The following is a 21,802-nucleotide window of genomic DNA, read 5'->3' as shown; positions in this document are numbered from 1 at the left end:
GGACCAAACCCAACTAAATCATCCCAGCCAGGTCTTTGTCAAGCCTGACCTTAAAAACCTCTAAGGAAGGAGATTCCACCACCTCCCTAGGTAACCCATTCCAGTTCTTCACCACCCTACTAGTGAAAAAGTTTTTCCTAATGTCCAACCTAAACCTCCCCCTCTGCAACTTGAGACCATTACTCCTTGTTCTGTCATCTTCTACCACTGAGAACAGTCTAGATCCAGAAACAAGAGAGAAAAACATAATCTTGGGGAAGCTACAACTTAGATCTTGGGGAAGTTACAACTTCAGGACTAATTCCCTGAAATGCAAATTCACCAGAACACAGTGATTAGGAACCAGACTCTTGGGAAATTAGCCCTGGATTTTTAGTTTGAGTGAGCGGCTGCAGGCTCTGTTGACACCACCAAATCAAACCAGTGGAAGCTGCAGTTACCCAGGTCCCCGTTGTGCCAAAGAGGAGTCTGGCTCAGAGATAAGTAGACGCTGTTTGGCAAGAGTTAAAAATTCAGTAAGCAGCTGAGGCAGAAACCCAGGTAACTAACAAGCAGGCCCAAAGACAATGGCATCTGTAAACACTTGGGGCTTGGCTACACTTACAAATTTGCAGCGCTGCAGCAGGGTGTGAAAACACACCCTCTGCAGCGCTGCAAATTGCAGCGCTACAAAGCGCCAGTGTAGTCAAAGCCCCAGCGCTGGGAGCCGCGCTCCCAGCGCTGTCCGTTATTCCCCACAGGGAGGTGGAATACGGACAGCGCTGGGAGAGCTTTCTCCCAGCGCTGGTGCTTTGACTACACTTAGCGCTTCAAAGTGCTGCCGCGGCAGCGCTTTGAAGTGTAAGTGTAGCCAAAGCCTTGATAACTTAAATGGTCAGATGTCTGCCCAGTAACTGACCTCTCAGTAAGGAAGAACAGTACAAACCCTCCAGGGCTCTCTGGATATCTGTGAATACTCACCCCTACCCCCCACCCCCACCCCCACCACACCCCTTCACCTTCACCTTCAGGGTAGCCATAAATAATTGATGTAATCAGGATGGTTTCTATGCTATGTTCTTTTCCTGTCATTATGATGCTGAGATAATCAAAGACCAAAGCCCAGCCGTGGAGACAGGCTGTATTCACTGTCTGGGCCCAATGGGGGCCTGAGAATTTACAAAGACAAAGGACTCTCAGCACAAGTCTCCAAAGAGAGACCCCCCTCTGGGAAGAGACAATGGTCTGTACCTACAAATAAAGAGGAGAGAGGACAAGAGCTCCCTTTCACCCAGGAGGCAGCTGACAGCATTTCTGTCAGGAACAGGAGATCACAACCAAGCCTGAAGTAAAACCCTGGAAGAACTGTGGGGTGAGCATTGCTCTACCAGACAGAAAAGTATCTTCTTCAATGGGTCTAGGCTCTAGTCAGCGTGGTATGATTTTATGGGCCATGGAACCATTTCTTTCCCCCTGGAATCTCTACACTCTGTGAAATCCCTTGTCCTTGGTGTGACTATGAAGGGATCTATGGTTGTGTGTTGATTGGGGCAGAGATGGGAGGTGGGACCATGGTCCTTTGTGAGCAGATCTGTGACTGCTGTGATGCCCAGTGAGACAGGGACTGGGTGCTGCAGGAGGACGCTCAGAGAGCCGAGGGGTGAAGCGAGCATATTGCCAATCTCGACAGCGGTCACCCCCCTCCACAAGGCCTAGAGAGAACGGCTTGTGTGGCCTATGGCCGAGGGAGTCGGGGAGCTGCCCCCAGCGGGCACAGACAAGGCTTCCTCATGCTAGGGGCCCATGGCACCGCATTGGGGCATCAGGGCCAGCACAACTGCAAATGGAGAGCACCCCCAACTCACACCCTCCCTACCTGCAGTACAGGCCCTTAACACCATGTTGGGCACTGGGGTCAGCGTTGACTCAGAAAGGAGAGCCGGGTTTGTGCTGAAAGCTTCCCAGCCCGATCCCTGTACCACCCACACTGACGTAATGGATGCAAGTTACCTGAGCACACAACACCGGCATCTTCTCCATGGGTACAGTTATTCACTCCCCAAGGCTGAGCCCTGCAATCGGAGAGGGCAACTTCTGTCCCTGCGCAGTTCACGTCATCCAGCCAGATACGATCAGATCCTTGCCCAAATCGAGCCCCTCTTGGTGCTGATAATGCCGTCCCACAGCCCAGCTGCCTGCATACGACTCCGGCATCCTGTAAGTCCCAGCTGTCATCACACACAGTTCCCCACTGCTGGTTGCGAAGCACCTCGACCCTCCCAGCACAGTGACTCCTGCTGTTCACCAGTCGGATCTGAGCCACTTCTGAGATGCCAGCGTCTGCAAATATCCAAGGGAATAAACACTCAGGGAGGTTCCTGTGCATCTGATCCAGGCCTGCACAACTCGTAAAGCGGCGAGGGCCACATTCCTCCAAAGAAAACAGCTGAGGGCCGAAACCTCCCAGCCCGAGGAAACACCCCGCCCCAGGGTCGCCCAGCCCTGCGGAAACAAACCCTCCTTCCCCAGCACCGCCCCACCAAAACAGCTGTGGGCCAAAAAGGAAGGTTGGGGGTGGGGAGGTGATACTTTATTTTAAATCAACCATGGGCTCCCAGCTAAATAGGTGGCTGGGAGCCCTCAGGGTCAAATTAAAGGGCCCGGGGCTCCGGCGGCTGGGGGAACCCGGCAGGGCCGGCTCTAGGTTTTTTGCTGCCCCAAGCAAAAAAAAATGTGGCTGTCCCCCTTCCCAGCCCTGGGCTCCCCCCGTACCCTCCTGCTGCCCCAGTCCTGGGCTCTCCCCCCACCCACACACATCCCCCTGCCACCCCAGCGCTGGGCTTCCCCCTTTCCTCCCCACCAGTGCCCTCCCTCCACCCTGCTGCTGCTCCAGCCTTGGGCTCCCCACCACCAGTGCCCCCTCCCACACCTCCTGCCGCCCCAGCCCTGGGTCACTGGTAACTCGCTCCCAGGGCGGGTCATTCAGCCGGAATTTTGGATGTGCACAGAACACAGACAGGATTGGTTCCCATGTGGTTACAGAGCTGCAGTAAAGTGGAACAATTCTCAGCTTGTGTGATTGGATGATATCTGGATGCATATTATAAGACTGCCCTCCATAAATGAGGAAAAGTTGAGGTGCCTTTATTACTCTTTTGTTCCACTCTTTCTTTCTGTGGGGAATTTGCCAATGCAATATCACTGTCTTCCTTTTAAACAAACAAAAAGGCAATGGCTGTTGAAAATAGCAATTCCAGTCCTAATAAGCATTTCTTGCTCAATTTTATCCTACTTTTTCTACAGCAAGTTACAGTGGATCAGTATATTGGATTTGGGAGAAATGAAGTAAAAGCTGCCCAAACCGAGCTTGAGCACTCCTGAATTTTGAGGTGTTCAAATCTGGAAGGCAGGTGCTGGGGGTGGGAGAGGGCTGTGGGCTCCATGGGGGAGCATGGCAGCAACTGTCTGGAGCTGCACGGAGCCAGACACGCTGGTCTGAGTGGCACAGTAAGCGGTTTGGGGGTTGGAGAAGGGGTAGGGAGTTCCGGGGGGCAGTCATGGGACAAGGAGCAGGGGGGGTTGGATGGGGCAGAGGTTCGGAGGGGCAGTCAGGGGACAGGCAGCAATTAGATAGGCATGGGAGTCCAGGAGGTTTATCAGGGGACAGGTAGGGGGTGGGGTCCTGGGGGGAAATTGGGTGGGGTCTCAGGAGGGGGCAGTTGAGGACAAGGAGAAGGGAGGCTTAGATAGGGGCTGGAGTCCCAAGGGGCAGTTAGGGGCAGGGGTCTGGGGAGAGGGCAATCAGCGGCCAGGGGCCGGGAGTCAGAGGGCTCTGCGCTGCCCGCAGGGGCAGGGAGACCTGAGCCCTTTAAATCCCGGCCGCGGCTGGGATTTAAAGGGCTCTCGTCTACCTGCCCCTGCGGGCAGCCCAGAGCCCTCTGATTCCCGGCCGCGGCTGGGATTTAAAGGGCTCTCGTCTACCTGCCCCTGCGGGCAGCCCAGAGCCCTCTGATTCCCGGACGCAGCTGGGATTTAAAGGGCTCTCGTCTACCTGCCCCTGCGGGCAGCCCAGAGCCCTCTGATTCCTGGCCGCGGCTGGGATTTTAAAGGCTCTGAGTTCCCCGCGGCTGCTGGCAGCCCAGAGCCCTCTGATTCCCGGCCGCGGCTGGGATTTAAAAGGCTCTGGGCTCCCCGCAGCTGCTAGCAGCCCAGAGCCCTCTGATTCCTGGCCGCGGCTGGGATTTAAAAGGCTCTGGGCTCCCCGCAGCTGCTAGCAGCCCAGAGCCCTCTGATTCCCGGCCGCGGCTGGGATTTAAAGAGCTCTGGGCTCCCCGCGGCTGCAGGCAGCCCAGAGCCCTTTGATTCCTGGCCGCGGCTGGGATTCAAAGGGCTCTGGACTGCCCGCAGAGCGCCGTGGGGGGGAGATTTAGAATCCCTCGGCGGGCCGCACAGTGAGGCCGTATGTTGTGCAGGCCTGATCTGATCTCTCGTGTCGCTGGGGAACTTAGCGCCTCCTACAGACAAATTTGACCAGTCTCTGCACACAGCAACTGCCTGCCAAGGGCTCCCCACCACTGACCAGGCTAATCACTTGGGCAATGTTGAAGTTTGTCCACTCCCCTCCCAGCCAGCTCTCACCTAATTAGGCTGTCACCTAATTAGGCAGACTGGAGGGTAGTCTAACCTACTGCTTCCCTAGATCACCCCATGCACTGCTCCCCTAGATCACCCCATGCACTGTCCCTCCTGGGGGACAGATTTACACTCTCACTCCTGGCACTGGAATTCGCTCTAGTGCGATACTGTGCAGTGCTGCGGGGCAGACACTGACATAAGCATCTTGGTGATTGGGAGCTGAACACAGTCACCCATGTCATTAGTGGTTGCCTTAGCCTGACATCAGCATCGAATTTCCATGTGTTGGCTCCATAGCTCCCTGAAAACATCACCCAGAGTCCATGCCCCTTAGAACTGCCTGGAGCGCACGGATGTCCGGAGGAATCTGCTGCGCACCAGGCTGACAATGGTTCCGACCAGTGCAGAGGCAATGCACACTTCCTACAAGCAGATCGGCCCCCTCCTGAAGCAAACACCTGCCCCTGCGGTTCCTCCTGACTTGCCAAAACTGACTTAGCAACATCGTTTTGTGGCAGCCATTGCTGCCCTCATGTCTAGTGCTGCCAGCCCAGTACCAGTCTCAGATGAATGATGGCAGAGCTGGGCTCTCAGCTGTGTCCTCACAGAGGGGCAGCAACTCTGGGATAGAGAGATTGACGTGCTGATGCATTTTCAGAAGCCCTAACGTGTATCTGCCCATTTACAAATTGGGACCCAGATCCTGGGCTAGGCTTAATGGGCTCCTGACTGGACTGGGCTGGAGGCACTGCTGCAATGCAGAAACGTGGCTTAGCCTGATCTTGTCAGTGTGCTTGTGGGGCAGTGTAGCAGGGTGGACCCTGCTCCTGCCGGGAGGGGCTTGAAATGCTGCCTGACAGGGCTTGAGAGGGGTGGCTCTGGAAGCTGGGCTGATTAAAGAAGTGGCTGCAGCTGGGGCCACGCCCCAAACTGAAGCCCTGGGGCTTATAAGAGGCAGGGAAGCCAGACCACAGACATTCTCTCTCTGGCTTCAGAGAGGGATGGGCCTGGCTGCTTATGAGCAGAGGTAAAGTACATGGGTGAAGCAGGGCTGGGAACAGGCTGAGGAGCTAGGGAAGCTCCAGCCTAGAAAGCCCCAGGCTGCGGCCTAGCAGTGGGCCAAAGGTACTGTGGGTTGCAGAGGGCAGCCCAGGGGTAGGACAAAGCAGCAGGTCCCAACCCTCCTTGCCTGTGATGAGTGGGCTGATACTGCAGTCTGCCCCAGGGTGTGGGGCTAGACCATGACTGTCAGTGGCCACTACTGAGGCGAAGTGGGGATAGTAGGGTGGGGGTTCCCCTGGGAGGGGGAGACCCAATTATAGTAAAAGGGGCACCGGGTCCTGGGAGGGACACGGGGCCGATAGGAAAAGGGGGGGATCACCGGCCTGCAGAGAGCGCTCCGGGCTGAAAAAGAGCCAATTCCCCAGGAAAACCAGCAGGAGGTGCCGCAGGGGTGAGTCCGACCCGTTACATATGGTGGAGAATGCAGGCATAGCGGTCCGCCCCTGATACAAGAGGCCTGGGCAAGGACTGTGCGACAGTTGCCCAGAAGAGGACGGCCCTAGATAGAGATGGAGGTAGAGGCCCTTATTAAGCTCCTGGCCGAGAGCCAGCAGCAGCAGCTCGTACAGCAGCTGGGGGCCCACCAGCAGCAGCTACTTCAGACCTTGGGGGTCCAACATCAGGAGCAACAGACCCAATGTCTCCAGCAGCTCGCCGCCCTGTGGCCGAGCCCCGGTGACGTCGCACCGGGGGGGCCGCTTCACCTGCACCCCCTGCGCCACCCGTGCGTCTAACCAAGATGGGGCCCGAGGATGACCCAGAGGCTTATCTCGTCACCTTTGAGCGGGTGGCGGCAGTGGCCGGGTGGGCACCGGAGCAGTGGGTGACCCTCCTCGCCCCCTATCTGACGGGGCCCGCTCAGAGGGCCTACCGGGACCTCCCAGACGAGGAGGCCCGGGTTTATGCTCAAGTGAAGGCGGCCATCTTAGATGCCTTCGAGGTCACCCCGGAGGCCTTTCGACGGTGGTTTCGGGGAAAGGTTTACCCTCCGGGCGTCCGGCCCCGGGCTGTGGCCCAGGAGTTAAGGGAAGCAGCGAGTCGATGGTTACAGCCGGAGCGTAGAACCTCCGCGGACATCACGGAGCAGCTCGTCCTCGAGCAGTTCGTGCATATCCTCCCGACTCCCGGGAGGGCGTGGGTGTTGCGACACCGTCCTCAAACCCTCAGCACGGCCATCAGGCTTATGGAGGACTTTCTCGAGGCCGAGGCCCCTATAGGACCGGTCGCCCGGGCCCCGAGTCCGGGACCGGGCACTCAGAGTCTACCTGATCCCAAAATGGTGGAGAGACGCTCCAGAGACTACTATTGGAGAGCCTGTCGGGCCCGGCTCGCCGAGCAGCAAGCGGGGCTGCTTCAGCTGCGGCACGGGAGGGCACTTGGAGCTCATTGGAGCCCAGGCACCTGGGGCAGGAGGCCGGTGCCAAGGCCAAGGAACTGTTGGGCCTGTGGGAAACCAGGACACTTGAAGAGGGAGTGCCCCCACGGAGCTCGCAGGGCCCAGCCAAGCCCAGAAAGAAGGGCTGGGGCCCACAAAACTGGGGCCGAGGCAGGGGGAGGCCTCGAGGGTGCTTCCACTGCCACACTAAGGGCCAGATCAGGAGGCAATGCCCCCTGGGGCAGAAGGGGGACATGCCGGTAACTGAGGCTCGGTCTAGGACCCCCCGCCAGGAAGGGGTAGTCCAGACCGAGGCCCCTAAGCAGAAAGGGGTTGGGGCAAAACGGCCTCACCGTACTTTGGGATCCCAAACTGAAGGGGTCCTCTGTGGGTTCCCAGGGAGGTCTATGGTGGGGACCCGGAACCAGGGGGAAGTCAGCAGGCTCCTCCAAGCAATGGAGGGCCTGCAGCGAGGAAGAGATTCCCTGCGGGCCCAGCTGAGACGAATGCTGGGCCGGTAGAACACCCCGCCTGCCCCCCCCCCCCCGGAGGGGTTCTTGAGGGGGAGGGTGTGTAGCAGGGTGGACCCTGCTCCTGCCAGGAGGGGCTTGAAATGCTGCCTGACAGGGCTTGAGAGGGGTGGCTCTGGAAGCTGGGCTGATTAAAGAAGTGGCTGCAGCTGGGGCCACGCCCCAAACTGAAGCCCTGGGGCTTATAAGAGGCAGGGAAGCCAGCGCACAGACAGTCTCTCTCTGGCTTCAGAGAGGGATGGGCCTGGCTGCTTATGAGCAGAGGTAAAGTACATGGGTGAAGCAGGGCTGGGAACAGGCTGAGGAGCTAGGGAAGCTCCAGCCTAGAAAGCCCCAGGCTGCGGCCTAGCAGTGGGCCAAAGGTACTGTGGGTTGCAGAGGGCAGCCCAGGGGTAGGACAAAGCAGCAGGTCCCAACCCTCCTTGCCTGTGATGAGTGGGCTGATACTGCAGTCTGCCCCAGGGTGTGGGGCTAGACCATGACTGTCAGTGGCCACTACTGAGGAGAAGTGGGGATAGTAGGGTGGGGGTTCCCCTGGGAGGGGGAGACCCAATTATAGTAAAAGGGGCACTGGGTCCTGGGAGGGACACGGGGCCGATAGGAAAAGGGGGGGATCACCGGCCTGCAGAGAGTGCTCCGGGCTGAAAAAGAGCCAATTCCCCAGGAAAACCAGCAGGAGGCGCCGCGGAGGTGAGTAGCCTGTCTACAGGCAGCAATACAGACAGTCACACGTGGTGGAGTAGAGCCCCATTAGAAGACTGGATCTTGAGGATGCACAGTCTGATGGCTGAACAAGCTAGGGGTAAGCAAGGTGGGAATGAGCTCTCCCCTGACAGCTAGTGATGAGCTGGGGTTGGGGAGGAGCAAAGGCTTCAGGACCAGACTGTGTTTACAAGAACACATCCACTCTGCCTAGTTATCCAGCAGACAGAGCTGTGTTGGCTGGTGCTGGGTTACAAATCACTGTAGTACTTGAATGCAGGGTAGTGAAATGTTGTTATCCTGATTGTCTGAGTAAAGGGCAGCAGAACTGTGCTTAGCCTGCCCTGACTGAGGGGGTCACCCACAACTGAACTGAACTCACTAACCAGGGGGCTCAGACACAAGACCCCTATCAAGAGTGAGAGGGGGTGGAAATGGGTGTTCCTGCTGAGGGGTGTGGGCTCTGTGTAAGAGGTCTAGGGATGGTTTAATCTGCCCCTCACCACTCTTCAAAGATAGAGTTAATTAAGGCTCCATTAGGAGTCTTTTTGGTTTCAGTGATCACTGGAGCTGAAATCACCTGCTGTGAGACAGTGTTTCTGCCCAGCCTGCTTCAGCACTGAGGTTTCCCCACTAAGAGCTGAGAGTCACTGAGAGCTGGGTGGGGCCTCAAGAGAGCGACTAGCAGCGGTCACAGCAGAGAGGCCGGGTGCAGCAGAAGGTGAGGGTGAGCATAGTGGTGAGTGGCTGGCAGGGCAGCTGCCACCAGAGCAAGCACCCAGTCAGCAGAGCGAGCCAGGCGCTCTCCTCCCCGCCCCCATGGTGGGAGCTGAACTCACACAGGTGCACCTCTGATCTCTGGCTCTTCACTAACCAAGACAAGGACTGTGAGTGGGGTGCGGTGGAGGGAGAAGGGAGGGGCACCTTAAAGGAATTTTTGGTGGCTGGACTCAAGAACCTGAGGCAAAAGACACTGCCCAACATACTCTGGGGGAGGAGTTTTACTCATGGTTTTATGTTTATAAATCCTATTTGTGGTGTTTTCCCAAGTTAATGCCGAGGGGCTTCCCTCCTTTTATTAAAAAGTTTCTTTTCTGCACTGAGACTCTGTGCTTGCAAGAGGGAAAACTTTCCCTTGTAGAAGCACCCAGGGGGTGGTGTGTATTTGTCCCAGGTTACTGGGTGGGTACTCAAGCCTGATCTGTGTTGTATTGCTGGAAAGGAACCCCTAGATATTCAATCTGGCATTGGTCGCTTCCGACGCCACTGGCAGAAGGGTTACATAGATATTGAATTGTGGCATAAAGAAGACGACTCCCCCCACTGACATGCAGCCGCTTCTGAGGTAGGACAGGGCAGCTGAGAAACAAGACAGGGAAATATGTAGGCTGCGTAAGACAGGAAGTGAGGAAGAATTGCATTTCCTGTGTCCAGTTCTTGGGGACTAATTCCCTGAAATGCAAATCCACCGGAATACGGTGATTAGAAACCAGAATCTTGAGAAATTGGCCCTGGATTTTTTGTTTGAGTGAGTGGCTGCAGGCTCCGTTGACACCAAATCCAAACAGTGGAAGCTGCAGTTCCCCAGGTCCCCATTGTGCCATAGAGGAATCTGGCCCAGAGATAAGTCGACACCAACTGGCACAGGGCACAGGGATGCCTAGAGTTATACAGGGATCCCCTGGGTGAGATATAGACATAGACAGCTGCAGCAGCAGAGGAGCGAGCAAACAGAGCTGTAAACAGGGGAGTTTGAGTTGGGGTTTGCAAGGGGAGTTTGCGGGGAAGACTAAGAGAGCCAGGCAGAGGAACAGACAGGCTAGTGAAGGGAGTTTGTGGTGGTCTGGCAGTGTTTTGTTGCTGGTTGGGGGTTTGTTTTGCTGTGGGTGGTGGTGTTTTGGTTTTGTTTGTGTTTCCTGCACTAAGAGGACTTAGGTGAGAAGGCTACGACAGATACAGAGTTAGCAGTGGTAGTGACCCAAGCAGTGGAAGACACAATGAAGATGACTGGATGTGGAAGCTGCGGCATGTATATGATCCTGCAGGGGGTACCTGAAAAGAGTTTTGTCTGCATGAAGTGCCACCTGATAGAGCTGATGGAAGAAAAGATCTGAGGATTGGAGATGCAGGTGGAAACTCTGGTTGAGTTTAGAATAGCCTTCGAGCGGATGATGGAGCAAACACATGAGAACGCTGAAGGGAAAAGCTCAGACTTGCAGATGGAAGCAGGACCAAAGAACACTGAGGGGAGACTGCTGGGTGAGAAAAGTGGACTGTGGAAGCATGTGACTAAGGGTACATCTATACGGCGGGTAGAGTTTAACATATCGGGGACCAATTTATCGCCTCTCGTCTGGATGCGATAAATCGATTGGCTAATCGATGCCCATACTCCACCTCGGCAGGAGGAGTAAGCGGAGTCGATGGGGGAACCGCGGCAGTTGACTCGCCACCGTGAGGACGTCCAGGTAAGTGAAACTAAGATACTTCAGCTACGTGAATACTGTAGCTGAAGTTGCATATCTTAGTTTGAACCCCGCCCCTGCCCCCCGCTAGTGTAGATCAGGCCTGAGACAAGGCTAGTGGAAGAGGAAAAGACGGGCTAGTGAAGGACAAATAGAGCTCAGGAACAGGTTTGCGGAGTTGGAAAATGAAGAAGAGGCACAGCAGGTGGTCACTGAAGGTGAGAAGACAAGGAAGAAGAGAAGAGCAACTAGTCCTATAGGAAGAGTCAATGGAGATACCAACACCAAATATGAGCCCCAGGAGGATACGGGATGGGTTGCAGAGGATTGCAAGGGACAATAGGAATCGAGAGGACTTGCAGTCAGAGGGAACAGAGGATAGACTGGAGAATCACACCATCACTAGGAAAAGGCAGGTCTATGTGACTGGGGACTCCTTACTGAGAAGAATAGAGAGGCCTGTAACCAGAGCTGATCCGGAGAACAGAAGGGTGAGCTGTCTGCCAGGTGCTAAGATATGGGATGTGGGCCTGAGGCTGAAGGAGATCCTAATGGGAGCGGGAAAGAATCCGCTGATTGCCCTTCATGTGGGAACGAACAATACGGCTAGATTCTCGCTGGAACGTATCAAGGGAGACTATGCCAGACTGGGGAAGATGCTTAAGGAAATCGAGGCTCAGGTGATCTTCAGTGGGATTCTGCCTGATCCTAGAGAAGGGCAACAAAGGTGTGACAAGATTATCATGATCAACAGATGGCTCAGGCAGTGGTGCTATAAGGAGGGCTTTCAGATGTATGGCCACTGGGAAGCATTCATGGACAGAGGACTGTTCTCTCGGGATGGACTTCACCTGAGTAGGGCGGGAAATAGACTTCTAGGATGGAGACGGACACAACTGATTAAGAGAGCTTTAAACTAGGAATTTGGGAGAGATGGTTGGGAGATGTCCAGGTAATTTCCACGCCGGATTCTGACATTGAGAGGGAAGAAAATGAAGTAAGAAAGGATACAGCAATGGGTAGGAGAATGTACATAAGGAGGAAGGGTAGTGTAGATACCAGTCTAATAGGTGATACTGGTGGTAGAATGTCTGTGCCTAATCGGGTAAAGAATGTGAGAGAAGCCAAATAGCAAAAATTAAGATGTTTGTACACTAATGCGAGGAGCCTAGGTAACAAAATGGAGGAACTAGAGCTATTGGTGCAGGAAGTGAAACCAGATATTATAGGGATAACAGAAACATGGTGGAATAGTAGTCATGACTGGAGTACAGGTATTGAAGGCTATGTGCTGTTTAGGAAAGACAGAAATAAAGGCAAAGGTGGTGGAGTAGCATTGTATATCAATTGTGAGGTAGACTATGTCTGTTACAGCTCCATTTTGTTTCTTAAAGCTGCCCCCTTACTCCATTTTGTTCTTGTTCTCCTCTGTGGCCGCCCCTCCCTGGCTGTTAAGTTGTTTACCAGGGCCTCTGCCCTTCTCAAAGGGAGGGCCCCCTAAGTTGTTTAACCAGAGCCATTGCCCTTCTCAAAAGGATGGCCACTTGTGCTAAGTGGGACCACTGCCCTGTTCAAAGGGTTAGTCCTGTTATCACCTTGTTAAAACCTGGGCTTGGTGTAGGGTAGGCTCTGTCCAGAGCTGCAAGACCTATTGTGTTTTTAAGATCCTGGGCATGAGTCATACCTCTGGGCTCAGGACTAGTCCAAACATGTCTTGGTGGCTGCCTGCAGTTTTTTTTTTCTCTGCCTTCTCTCCTACCTGTAAGAGGGGGAGCCAATCAGAGTTACTGGCGGGAAGCTGCCAGGGTTTGCCTTTATAAACAGACATTTTTAACAGACTTCAGAAAGGTTCTTGCATTGCTGCCTGGTCTGATAAGCCAGGGGTTCTGGGGGTCCTTTCTCCGCTCTCGTTTTATTTTTGAGCGTACCCCCTGTTTTTTGAACCCCCCCCCACGAAGAACGAATTGCTGCCTGAGAGATCTCCTGATTATCAAGACTGTACCGAGCCTTCTGATGTTCTTGCTGCTTCTGCCTCTGCTGCTGCCTTGGGGGATGGTAAGAATCCCTCTGTGAAACTTTCTGTACTTTTATTTTATTATTTTAGCTGCTGGCTCTGTCTCCCCAGCACACAGACTCAAGCTAAACCTTGGTCTGTGTCCTAAAACCTCTCTTACCCCGCCCCCCCATCCTGGCTGCTGGCTCTGTCTCCCCAGCACACAGACTCAAGCTAAACCTTGGTCTGTGTTTTAAAACCTCTCTCTTAAACCCCGTGACACTCTGCCACTGAAAATAAGTTTGTGCTGCTGCTAAGTTCTGCTCCTGTGGGCTTTGCCTTGGACTGTTTTCAGCTGTATCCACTGCTGCAGTCACCCCCCCCCCTTTGGAGCTGTGTCCTGGACACACACCACTCAGCCCTCTGGAACTATCCTTAGCATAAGGTGCACCCATTAAGTTAAGTTTAGCATTATACTTTGTAAGTTAGGCTTAGAGAATTGTTGCATTGTGTTTTGTTACTTGCTAATTTGTGTAGTCTTGGTTAAGCTAGATCATAGATAAGATTTTGCTGTGTTCTGTATAATTGTAATTAAGTCTGTCTTCCCACTGCACCCCCCCCAGCTTCTCTCTGTCCTTCTACCTTGTTACACGCTCTCTGCTGCCAAAAACTTGCAGCCTGTTTGTTCTTCCTAGCCTGTTTGCTCTGTGTGTCTGTGTCTCTGTGCTCCTACTGCCAAACCTCAATTGTATTGCTGAAGTCTAACAAAACCCCATTGGTTACTTTTTCCTCTTTGATACACCTCACATTCTACATTTACACCACTGTGACACATTTTACCTAAAATTGTTTGTTATTTAACATATTTTTCCATAACTATTAGTTGGTTATATGCTGCTGTGACACACCTTTTTACATAGAAATCGCTAGCTACCTGTTACATTTATACTTCAGTGTTAGTTGGTTACCCACTGTATTGTATCCTGCTGTGTTGTACCCCACTATTGAAACCCCCTTACTGTTCACCAAAAAGAAACCCCTCCCCAATTGTCTACCTTAACAAACCCCATACCCCTCACTATTGAATTTTCCCTGTTTTTGCATTTTATGAATAAAGTTTATTTTGCACCCCACCCATGTGGTAATTGCTCCCCAAGATCCCTGCTGGCAGGGACAGACTAAAGAAATAAGAAGGGATGGAATGGATAAGACAGTCTGTCTGGGCAAAAATTACATTGGGGAAGAAAGCTATTAGAGCCTCCCCTGGGATAGTGCTTGGGTGTGCTATAGACCACTGGGATCCAATCTGGATAAGGATAGAGACCACTTTAATGTTTTCAGTGTAGTAAATACTAATGGGAATCGTGTGATCATGGGAGACTTTAACTTCCCAGATATAGACTGGAGGACAAGTGCTAGTAATAATAGGGCTCAGCTTTTCCTGGATGTGATAGCTGATGGATTCCTTCACCAAGTAGTTGCTGAACCAACAAGAGGGGATGCAATTTTAGATTTGGTTTTGCTGAGTAGTGAGGAGCTCATAGAACAAATGGTTGTAGGGGACGACCTTGGTTCGAACGATCATGAGCTAATTCAGTTCAAACTAAATGGAAGGATAAACAAAAATAGATCTGTGACTAGGGTTTTTGATTTCAAAAGGGCTCACTTTAAAAAAATTAAGGAAATTAGTTAAGGAAGTGAATTGGACTGAAGAACTTGTGGATCTAAAGGTGGAGGAGGCATGGAATTACTTCAAGTCAAGGTTGCAGAAACTATCAGAAGCCTGAATCCCCAAAAAAGGCGAAAAAATCATAGGCAGGAGTTGTAGACCAAGCTGGATGAGCAAGCATCTCAGAGAGGTGATTAAGAACAAGCAGAAAGCCTACAAGCATGGGCGCCGGGTTATATGGGCTGGAGGAGCCCCAGCCTCAGGAATATTCAGAGCTGTGGGCTGTGCTCCACCAATATCTGGAGCTGGATTTCTCCCCTGGCCCTGCCTGGAGCAGGCACTGGCCCCTGGCTGCCACTACCATCATCCCCAGCCCCGGAGCATCCCCGCCCACCCAGTAGCGTAGTGGGGTGGAAGGGGGGAAGCAGCCGCTCCCCTTTGAGCACATTTTACAAAATCAGCACCTTTCCAGGCAGCCAGCACTGGGCTCCGGACTTGGAGACCGGACCGGGTTTTGCGTGTGGCCGCCAGCTGGCTCTGGGCTCTGCAGGCAGCGTGGGCTGATTGCCGGGCTCCCCCGGGGAGAGGAGGAGGAGCTCGCAGCTGCCCGCTCCCGGAGCCAGGGTGGGCTCTGCCGGGAGGGGGAGAGGCGGCAGCGCAGCCCCCCCCCCAGTGCGGCGGGGGACTGAGGAGCAGCAGCCCTGTTGGTCCCGGCAGCCCGGTGCAGAGCAAGGCAGCCACGCGGTAGGGAAGGGGGCTCTGAAGCCCAGCTGGTGCTGGTGGAGAGGGAAGGGGGGGGATGTTTTTTTCTCCTGGTCTCTCTTCAGCAGAGGGGCTGAGGGATCAGCAGGACCAGGAGGCAAAGGAGTGACTTTGGGTTATTGCCCCCCCACTCCCCCCCCCAGTGCTGCGCCCAGGGCTGTGAAACGGTGCTTAGTGCAGCTTGTGAAGGAAGGGGGGGGGGGTTAAAGGTGCTTTAAGGTGCCAGTTGTGTCTCCTCATCTCACTGCTGACTAGCTGCAGACCCAGTGCTCAGAACTCAGCAGTGATCTCAGGGGCTGCACAGGGCTCTGTAGGAGTTCTCAGTTGCCTGCTAAATGCTTCCGCAACGCCACCTTTTCACTCAGTACATCCTGAATAGTGGGGACTGGGGGCAGGGGAGGGGAGAGTGTAGCAGATGCCAATTTGAGGTGAATAGTCTCTTGGCCAGATTCTACTGCGTTTATGGTGCTTTGTGCCATGGGCTGGAGCAAAGTGGCTGGTGGATAACCAGGAATCTGGTTAATAATTGTTCTCTAAATTCAGCTCTCTTCTTTCTCTCTCTCTGAATTATCACTAATTCAAAATAGTAGTGTGCAAGCTGACTGGATAATGGTAATAGCATAATCTCTTGTTATAGCACTGCCTGATTAGTAATTGGATATGTTGGCTGGCACCTTTTTTTACGTGTCCGCTCCCCCTGATGTTAGAACCTGGCTACACCACTGGGGAGGGGAGCTTCCTAGACCTGTGCAGCTGGGGCTTAGGTGAATTTTGTGATACTGTGCCCCTCCCCAGCTACCACCCTGCAGTCCCCACTCCTGCACCATGCTGGGCAAGGGGCAGCCCCATCCCCAGTGAGGCTATGGTGAGGGGTGGCAGCAGGGGAGGCCACAGGTGATGGCAACTTCCCCTCCCCTCGGTACCCACCATAGGGGAGTCGAGTGGGCTTTTTGGACCTGAGAGGGACCCTAGGAGCATGTGCAGTGAACTGCGGGGGAGAGGAGGGGTCCCTCCCCTGGAGCTTGCTGCTGCCAGGGAGGGTGGAGGGGAGTCCTCTTTGGCCCTAGCCCTGGGGCAGCTTGTCTGCACCCCAAGTTCCTTATCCCCAGCCCTGCCCCAGAGTCCTCACCTGACGGGAAAAACACACAACTTAAATTTGGTGGTCAGTTTAGAGTATCATAGAATATCAGGGTTTGAAGGGACCTCAGGAGGTCAACTAGTCCAACCCCCTGCTGAAAGCAGGACCAATCCCCAACTAAATCATCCCCGCTAGGGCTTTGTCAAGCCGGGCCTTAAAAACCTCTAAGGAAGGAGATTCCACCACCTCCCTAGGTAACCCATTCCAGTTCTTCACCACCCTGCTAGTGAAAAAGGTTTTCTTAATATCCAACCTAAACCTCCCCCACTGCAACTTGAGACCATTGCTCCTTGTTCTGTCATCTTCTACCACTGAGAACAGTCTAGATCCATCCTCTTTGGAACCCCCTTTCAGGTAGTTGAAAGCAGCTATCAAATCCCCCCTCATTCTTCTCTTCTGCAGACTAAACAATCCCAGTTCCCTCAGCCTCTCCTCAGAAGTCATGTGCTTCAGCCCCCTAATCATTTTTGTTGCCCTCCACTGGACTTTCCAATTTTTCCACATCCTTCTTTGCAATGCGGGGCCCAAAACTGGACATGGTACTCTAGATGAGGCCTCACCAATGTTGAATAGAGGAGAATGATCATGTCTCTCGATCTGCTGGCAGTGCCCCTACCTATACAGCTCAAAATGCTGTTAGCCTTCTTGACAAAGGCCAGAGGAGGGAGTGTTAGTGCCGGTGCGGACTTCCAGGAAGCGCATGGTGTGGAAGGGGATGCTGGGATGCTCTGGAGGAACCACTCCTTCAAAGCCAGGCAGGACTCTGGGGGAGCCTCCTCTCTGAGCAGACTGTCTCCAGGGCAAGAAGTTTACACCTTCCTGGGTCTGACCTCAGAGCATTCAGCATGCCCTTCCACACCATGCACTTTCCGCAGTGAGTCCGCCCAGGCGGGGTCCTGGGGCAGCCAGAGGTCCCTGCACCCCAACTCTGCAGTCAGACGTGACTCTCAGCCAGCCAGTAAAACAGAAGGTTTATTAGATGACAGGATCACAGTCTAGAACAGACCGTGTGGATACAGAAAACAGGACCCCTCAGTCAGGTCCATCTTGGGGGGTGTGGAGCCCAGACCCAAGTTCTGGGCCTCTCCCCATTTCTCCAACCAGCTCCAAACTGACACTCCCTCCTCTGGCCTCTGTGTCTCGATTCCAGACAAGGAGGCCACCTGATCTTTGTCCCCAACACCTTCAGTTGGCACCTTGCAGGGGAAACTGAGGCACCCACACAGTATTCAGAGAAAATATTAAGAACATTCCCACTTCATCACAACAGGTGCAACAAAATATAATACTGTATATTGAAGTAGGCAAGTGCTGCTTCTGACTTTCCACTTGTAATTGACCCTTGTAATCTTGTGGCACTGACGTGTTGTAGCTTCATTTTATATCGGCTTACAGGGCGGGAGCTGGGGGCAGGGCACCACTATTTTGGGCCCCACCAAAAATTACACAAACCTGCCGCCTATGCCTACAAGGAGTGGAAGATGGCAGGGATTCGCCAGGAAAGCTACCTTATTGAGGTCAGAACATGTAGGGATAAAGTGAGAGAGGCCATAAGCCATGTAGAGCTGGACCTTGCAAAGGGAATTAAAACCAACAGTAAAATGTTCTATATCCAGATAAATAAGAAGAAAACAAAGAAAGAAGAAATGGGACCGCTAAACACTGAGGATGGAGTGGATACTAAGGATAATTTAGGCATGGCCCAGTATCGAAACAAATACTTTGCCTCAGTCTTTAATGAGGCTAATGAGGAGCTTAGGGATAATGGTAGGATGACAACTGAGAATGAGGCTATGGAGGTAGATATTACCACATCCAAGGTAGAAACCAAACTTGAACAGCTTCATGGGACTAAATCGGGGCAGCCCAGATAATCTTCATCCAAGAATATTAAAGGAACTGGCACATGAAATTGAAAGCCCATTAGCAAGAATTTTTAATGAATCGGTAAACTCAGGGGTTGTACCGTATGACTGGAGAACAGCTAACATAGTTCCTATTTTTAAGAAAGGAAAAAGACGTGATCTGGGTAACTACAGGCCTGTAAATTTGACATCTGTAGTATGCAAGGTCTTGGAAAAAAAATTTGAAGGAGAAAGTAGTTGGACCTTGAAGGGAATGGTCTCAATGGTAATTGAGACAAAATATAATATGGTTTTACAAAAGGTAGATTGTGCCAAACCAACCTGATCTCCTTCTTTGAGAAGGTAACAGATTTTTTAGACAAAGGAAATGCAGTGGATCTATTTTACCTCAATTTCAGTAATGCATTTGATACGGTTCCACATGGGGAATTATTAGCTAAATTGGAAAAGATGGGGATCAATATGAAAATTGAAAGGTGGATAAGGAACTGGTTAAAGGGGAGACTACAATGGGTCATACTGAAAGGTGAACTGTTGGGCTGGAAGGAGGTTACTAGTGGAGTTCCTCAGGATTGGTTTTGGGACCAATCTTATTTAATCTTTTTATTATTGACCTTGGCACAAAAAGTGCTAATAAAGTTTGCTGATGACACAAAGCTGGGAGGTATTGCCAATACAGAGAGGGACTGGGATATCATACAGGACGATCTAGGTGACCTTGTAAACTGGAGTAATAGTAATAGGATGAAATTTAGTAGTGAAAAGTGCAAGGTCATTCATTTAGGAATTAATAACAAGAATCTTTGTTATAAACTGGGGACGCATCAGTTGGAATAACAGAGGAGGAGAAGGACCTTGGAGTATTGGTTGATCACAGGATGACTATGAGGCGCTAATGTGCTAATGTGATATGGCTGTGAAAAAAAGGTAATGCAGTCTTTGGATGCATCAGGAGAGGTATTTCCAGTAGAGATAAGGAGATGTTAGTACCATTATACAAGGCACTAGTGAGACCTCATGTGGAATAGTGCAGTTCTGGTCTCCCATGTTTAAGAAGGATGAATTCAAACTGGAACAGGTACAGAGAAGGATGAGGATGATCCGAGGAATGGAAAACCTGTCTTAAAAAAGGAGACTCCTATCCTATCTCATAGAACTGGAAGGGAACTTGAAAGGTCATCGAGTCCAGTCCCCTGCCTTAACTAGCAGGACCAAGTACTGTCCCTGACAGTTTTTTTCCCCACAGATCCCTAAATGGTCCCCTCAAGGATTGAACTCATAGCCCTGGGTTTAGCAGGCCAATGCCTGAAAAGTGCTTGACTTGTTTAGCCTGAGCAAAACAAGGCTGAGGAGAGATATGATTGCCCTCTAAAAATATATGAGAGGAATAAATACCAGGGAGGGAGAGGAATTATTTAAACTCAGTACAAATGTGGACACAAGAACAAATGGATATAAACTGGCTATCAGGAAGTTTAGACTTGAAATTAGATGAAGGTTTCTAACCATCAGAGGAGTGAAGTTCTGGAATAGCCTTCCAAGGGGAGTAGTGGAGGCAAAAGACATATCTGGCTTCAAGACTAAGCTTGATAAGTTTATGGAGGGGATGGTATGATGGGATAGCCTAATTTTGGCAATTAATTGATCTTTGACTATTAGCGGCAAATATGCCCAATGGCCTATGATGGGACACTAGACAGGGTGGGATCTGAGTTACTACAGGGAATTCTTTCCTGGGTGTCTGGCTGGTAAGTCTTGCCCACATGCTCAGGGTTTAGCTGATCGCCATAAATGGGGTCAGGAAGGAATTTTCCTCCAGGGCAGATTGGCAGAGCCCTGGGGGTGTTTTGCCTTCCTCTGCAGCCTGGGGCACGGGTCACTTGCTGGAGGATTCTCTGCACTTTGAAGTCTTTAAACCACAAGTTGAGTATTTCAACAGCTCAGACATAGGTCAGGGGTTTGTTACAGGAGTGGGTGGGTGAGATTCTGTGGCCTGTGTTGTGCAGGAGGTCAGACTAGATGATCATAATGGTCCCTTCTGACCTTAAAGTCTATGAGCCTATATGCACAATAGCTCACCAAAGGTGGCATGTGAAGTCTCTACCATGTGCCAGCAGCCCAACAGTCAACTTAATGGGAGCAAGATGTTTGTATGAAACAAAGTTGAAGAGAGATGTAAAATGTAGCATATAAGACTCCAGAAGTGTGGAAGTGAAGCTTGTTACCTGCGCCATGGCAATCCCTTCAGTTGGGCCAATCAGCACATAGAATAATACACAGGTGTGCAGACAGGCTGTATTCACTGCCTGGGCCTACTGAGAGCATGAGAATTTACAAAGACCGAGAACTCTCAGCAGAAGTCTCCAAAGAGAGACCTCCACTGGAAGAGAAAATGGTCTGTACCTACAAAGAAAGAGGCGAGGGGACAAGAGCTCCCTTTCACCCAGGAGGCAGCTGATAGTGTTTGTCTCAGGAACAGGAGATCATAGCCAAGCCTGGAGTAAAACCCTGGAAGGACTGTGGGGTGAGCGTTGCTCTACCAGACAGAAAAGTATCTCATTCAATGAGTCTAGGCTCTAGTCAACGTGGTATGATTTTATTGGCCATAGAACCATTTCTTTCCAACCCTTCTCCTTGCTACCCCTCGAATCTATACTCTATGAAATCACTTGTCCTTAGTGTGGCTATGAAGGGATCTAGAGCTGCGTGTTGATTGGGGCAGAGATGGGAGGTGGAGCTGGTCACGTTAGGACCCTGTTCCTTTGGGAGCAGCAGATCTGTGTCTGCTGTAAGTGCCCAGAGTGACAGGGACTGGGTGCTGCCGGGGGACGGTCGGATAGCCGAGGGGTGCAGTGTGCCTATTGCCAACCTGAAGAGAGGTCACTCTTCTCCCAAAGGCTTAGAAGGCATGGCTTGTGTGGCCTGTGGCCAAGGGAGTCACGTAGCTACTCCGCAGCGGGCACAGACAAGGCTTGCTATTTCTAGGGGCCCATGGCACCGCGGTGGGACATCAGGGCCAGCATAACTGCAAATGGAGAGCGCCCCCTACAGACACCCCCTACCTGCAATACAGGCCTTTAACACCATGTTGGGGCACTAGGGTCAGCGCTGACTCAGGGCAGGTCTTCACTTCCTGCCGCATTGGTGAGTAGTGATCGATCTATCAGGGATCGATTTCTCATGTTTAGTGTAGATGCGCTAAAATCGATGCCCGATAGCACTCCCCATCAACTCTGGAACTCCAGCTCACGAGAGGCGGAAGCGGAGTCAACGGGGGAGCAGCAGTGATCGACTCGCCCCCGTCCTCATGGCCAGTTAAGTCAACCTAATATCCGCCAACTTCAGCTACGCTATTCGCGTAGCCGAAGTTCCGTAACTTAGTTTGACATCCCCCCCCACACCATCGTAGACCAGGGCTCAGACAGCAGCTTCCCAGCTCAATCCCTGCACCACCCACAGTGACATGATGGATGCAAGTTACCTGAGCACACAATACCAGCATCTTCTCCATGGTTGCAGTTATTCTCTCCCCAAGGCCGAGCCCTGCAATCGGAGAAGGCAGCTTCTGTCCCTGTGCAGTTCACGTTATCCAGCCAGATACGGTCTGACCCTCGCCCAAATCGAGCC

General features: G+C 52.4%; 1 protein-coding gene across 1 annotated transcript in view; it reads right to left on the bottom strand.

The window, feature by feature from the left end:
• Positions 1–21,802, bottom strand: part of LOC123350247 (deleted in malignant brain tumors 1 protein-like) — a 271,642-nt gene that overhangs the window by 173,585 nt on the left and 76,255 nt on the right. Inside the window, exon 9 of the mRNA XM_044988732.1 lies at positions 1,990–2,319. Coding sequence (XP_044844667.1) covers positions 1,990–2,319 — 330 coding nt within the window. The remainder of the gene's footprint in view (positions 1–1,989; positions 2,320–21,802) is intronic.

Source organism: Mauremys mutica, chromosome 15, assembly GCF_020497125.1.
Source record: "Mauremys mutica isolate MM-2020 ecotype Southern chromosome 15, ASM2049712v1, whole genome shotgun sequence".
In the NCBI taxonomy this organism is placed as follows: Eukaryota; Metazoa; Chordata; order Testudines; family Geoemydidae; genus Mauremys; species Mauremys mutica.
This window is presented reverse-complemented; position numbering and strand designations above follow the sequence as displayed.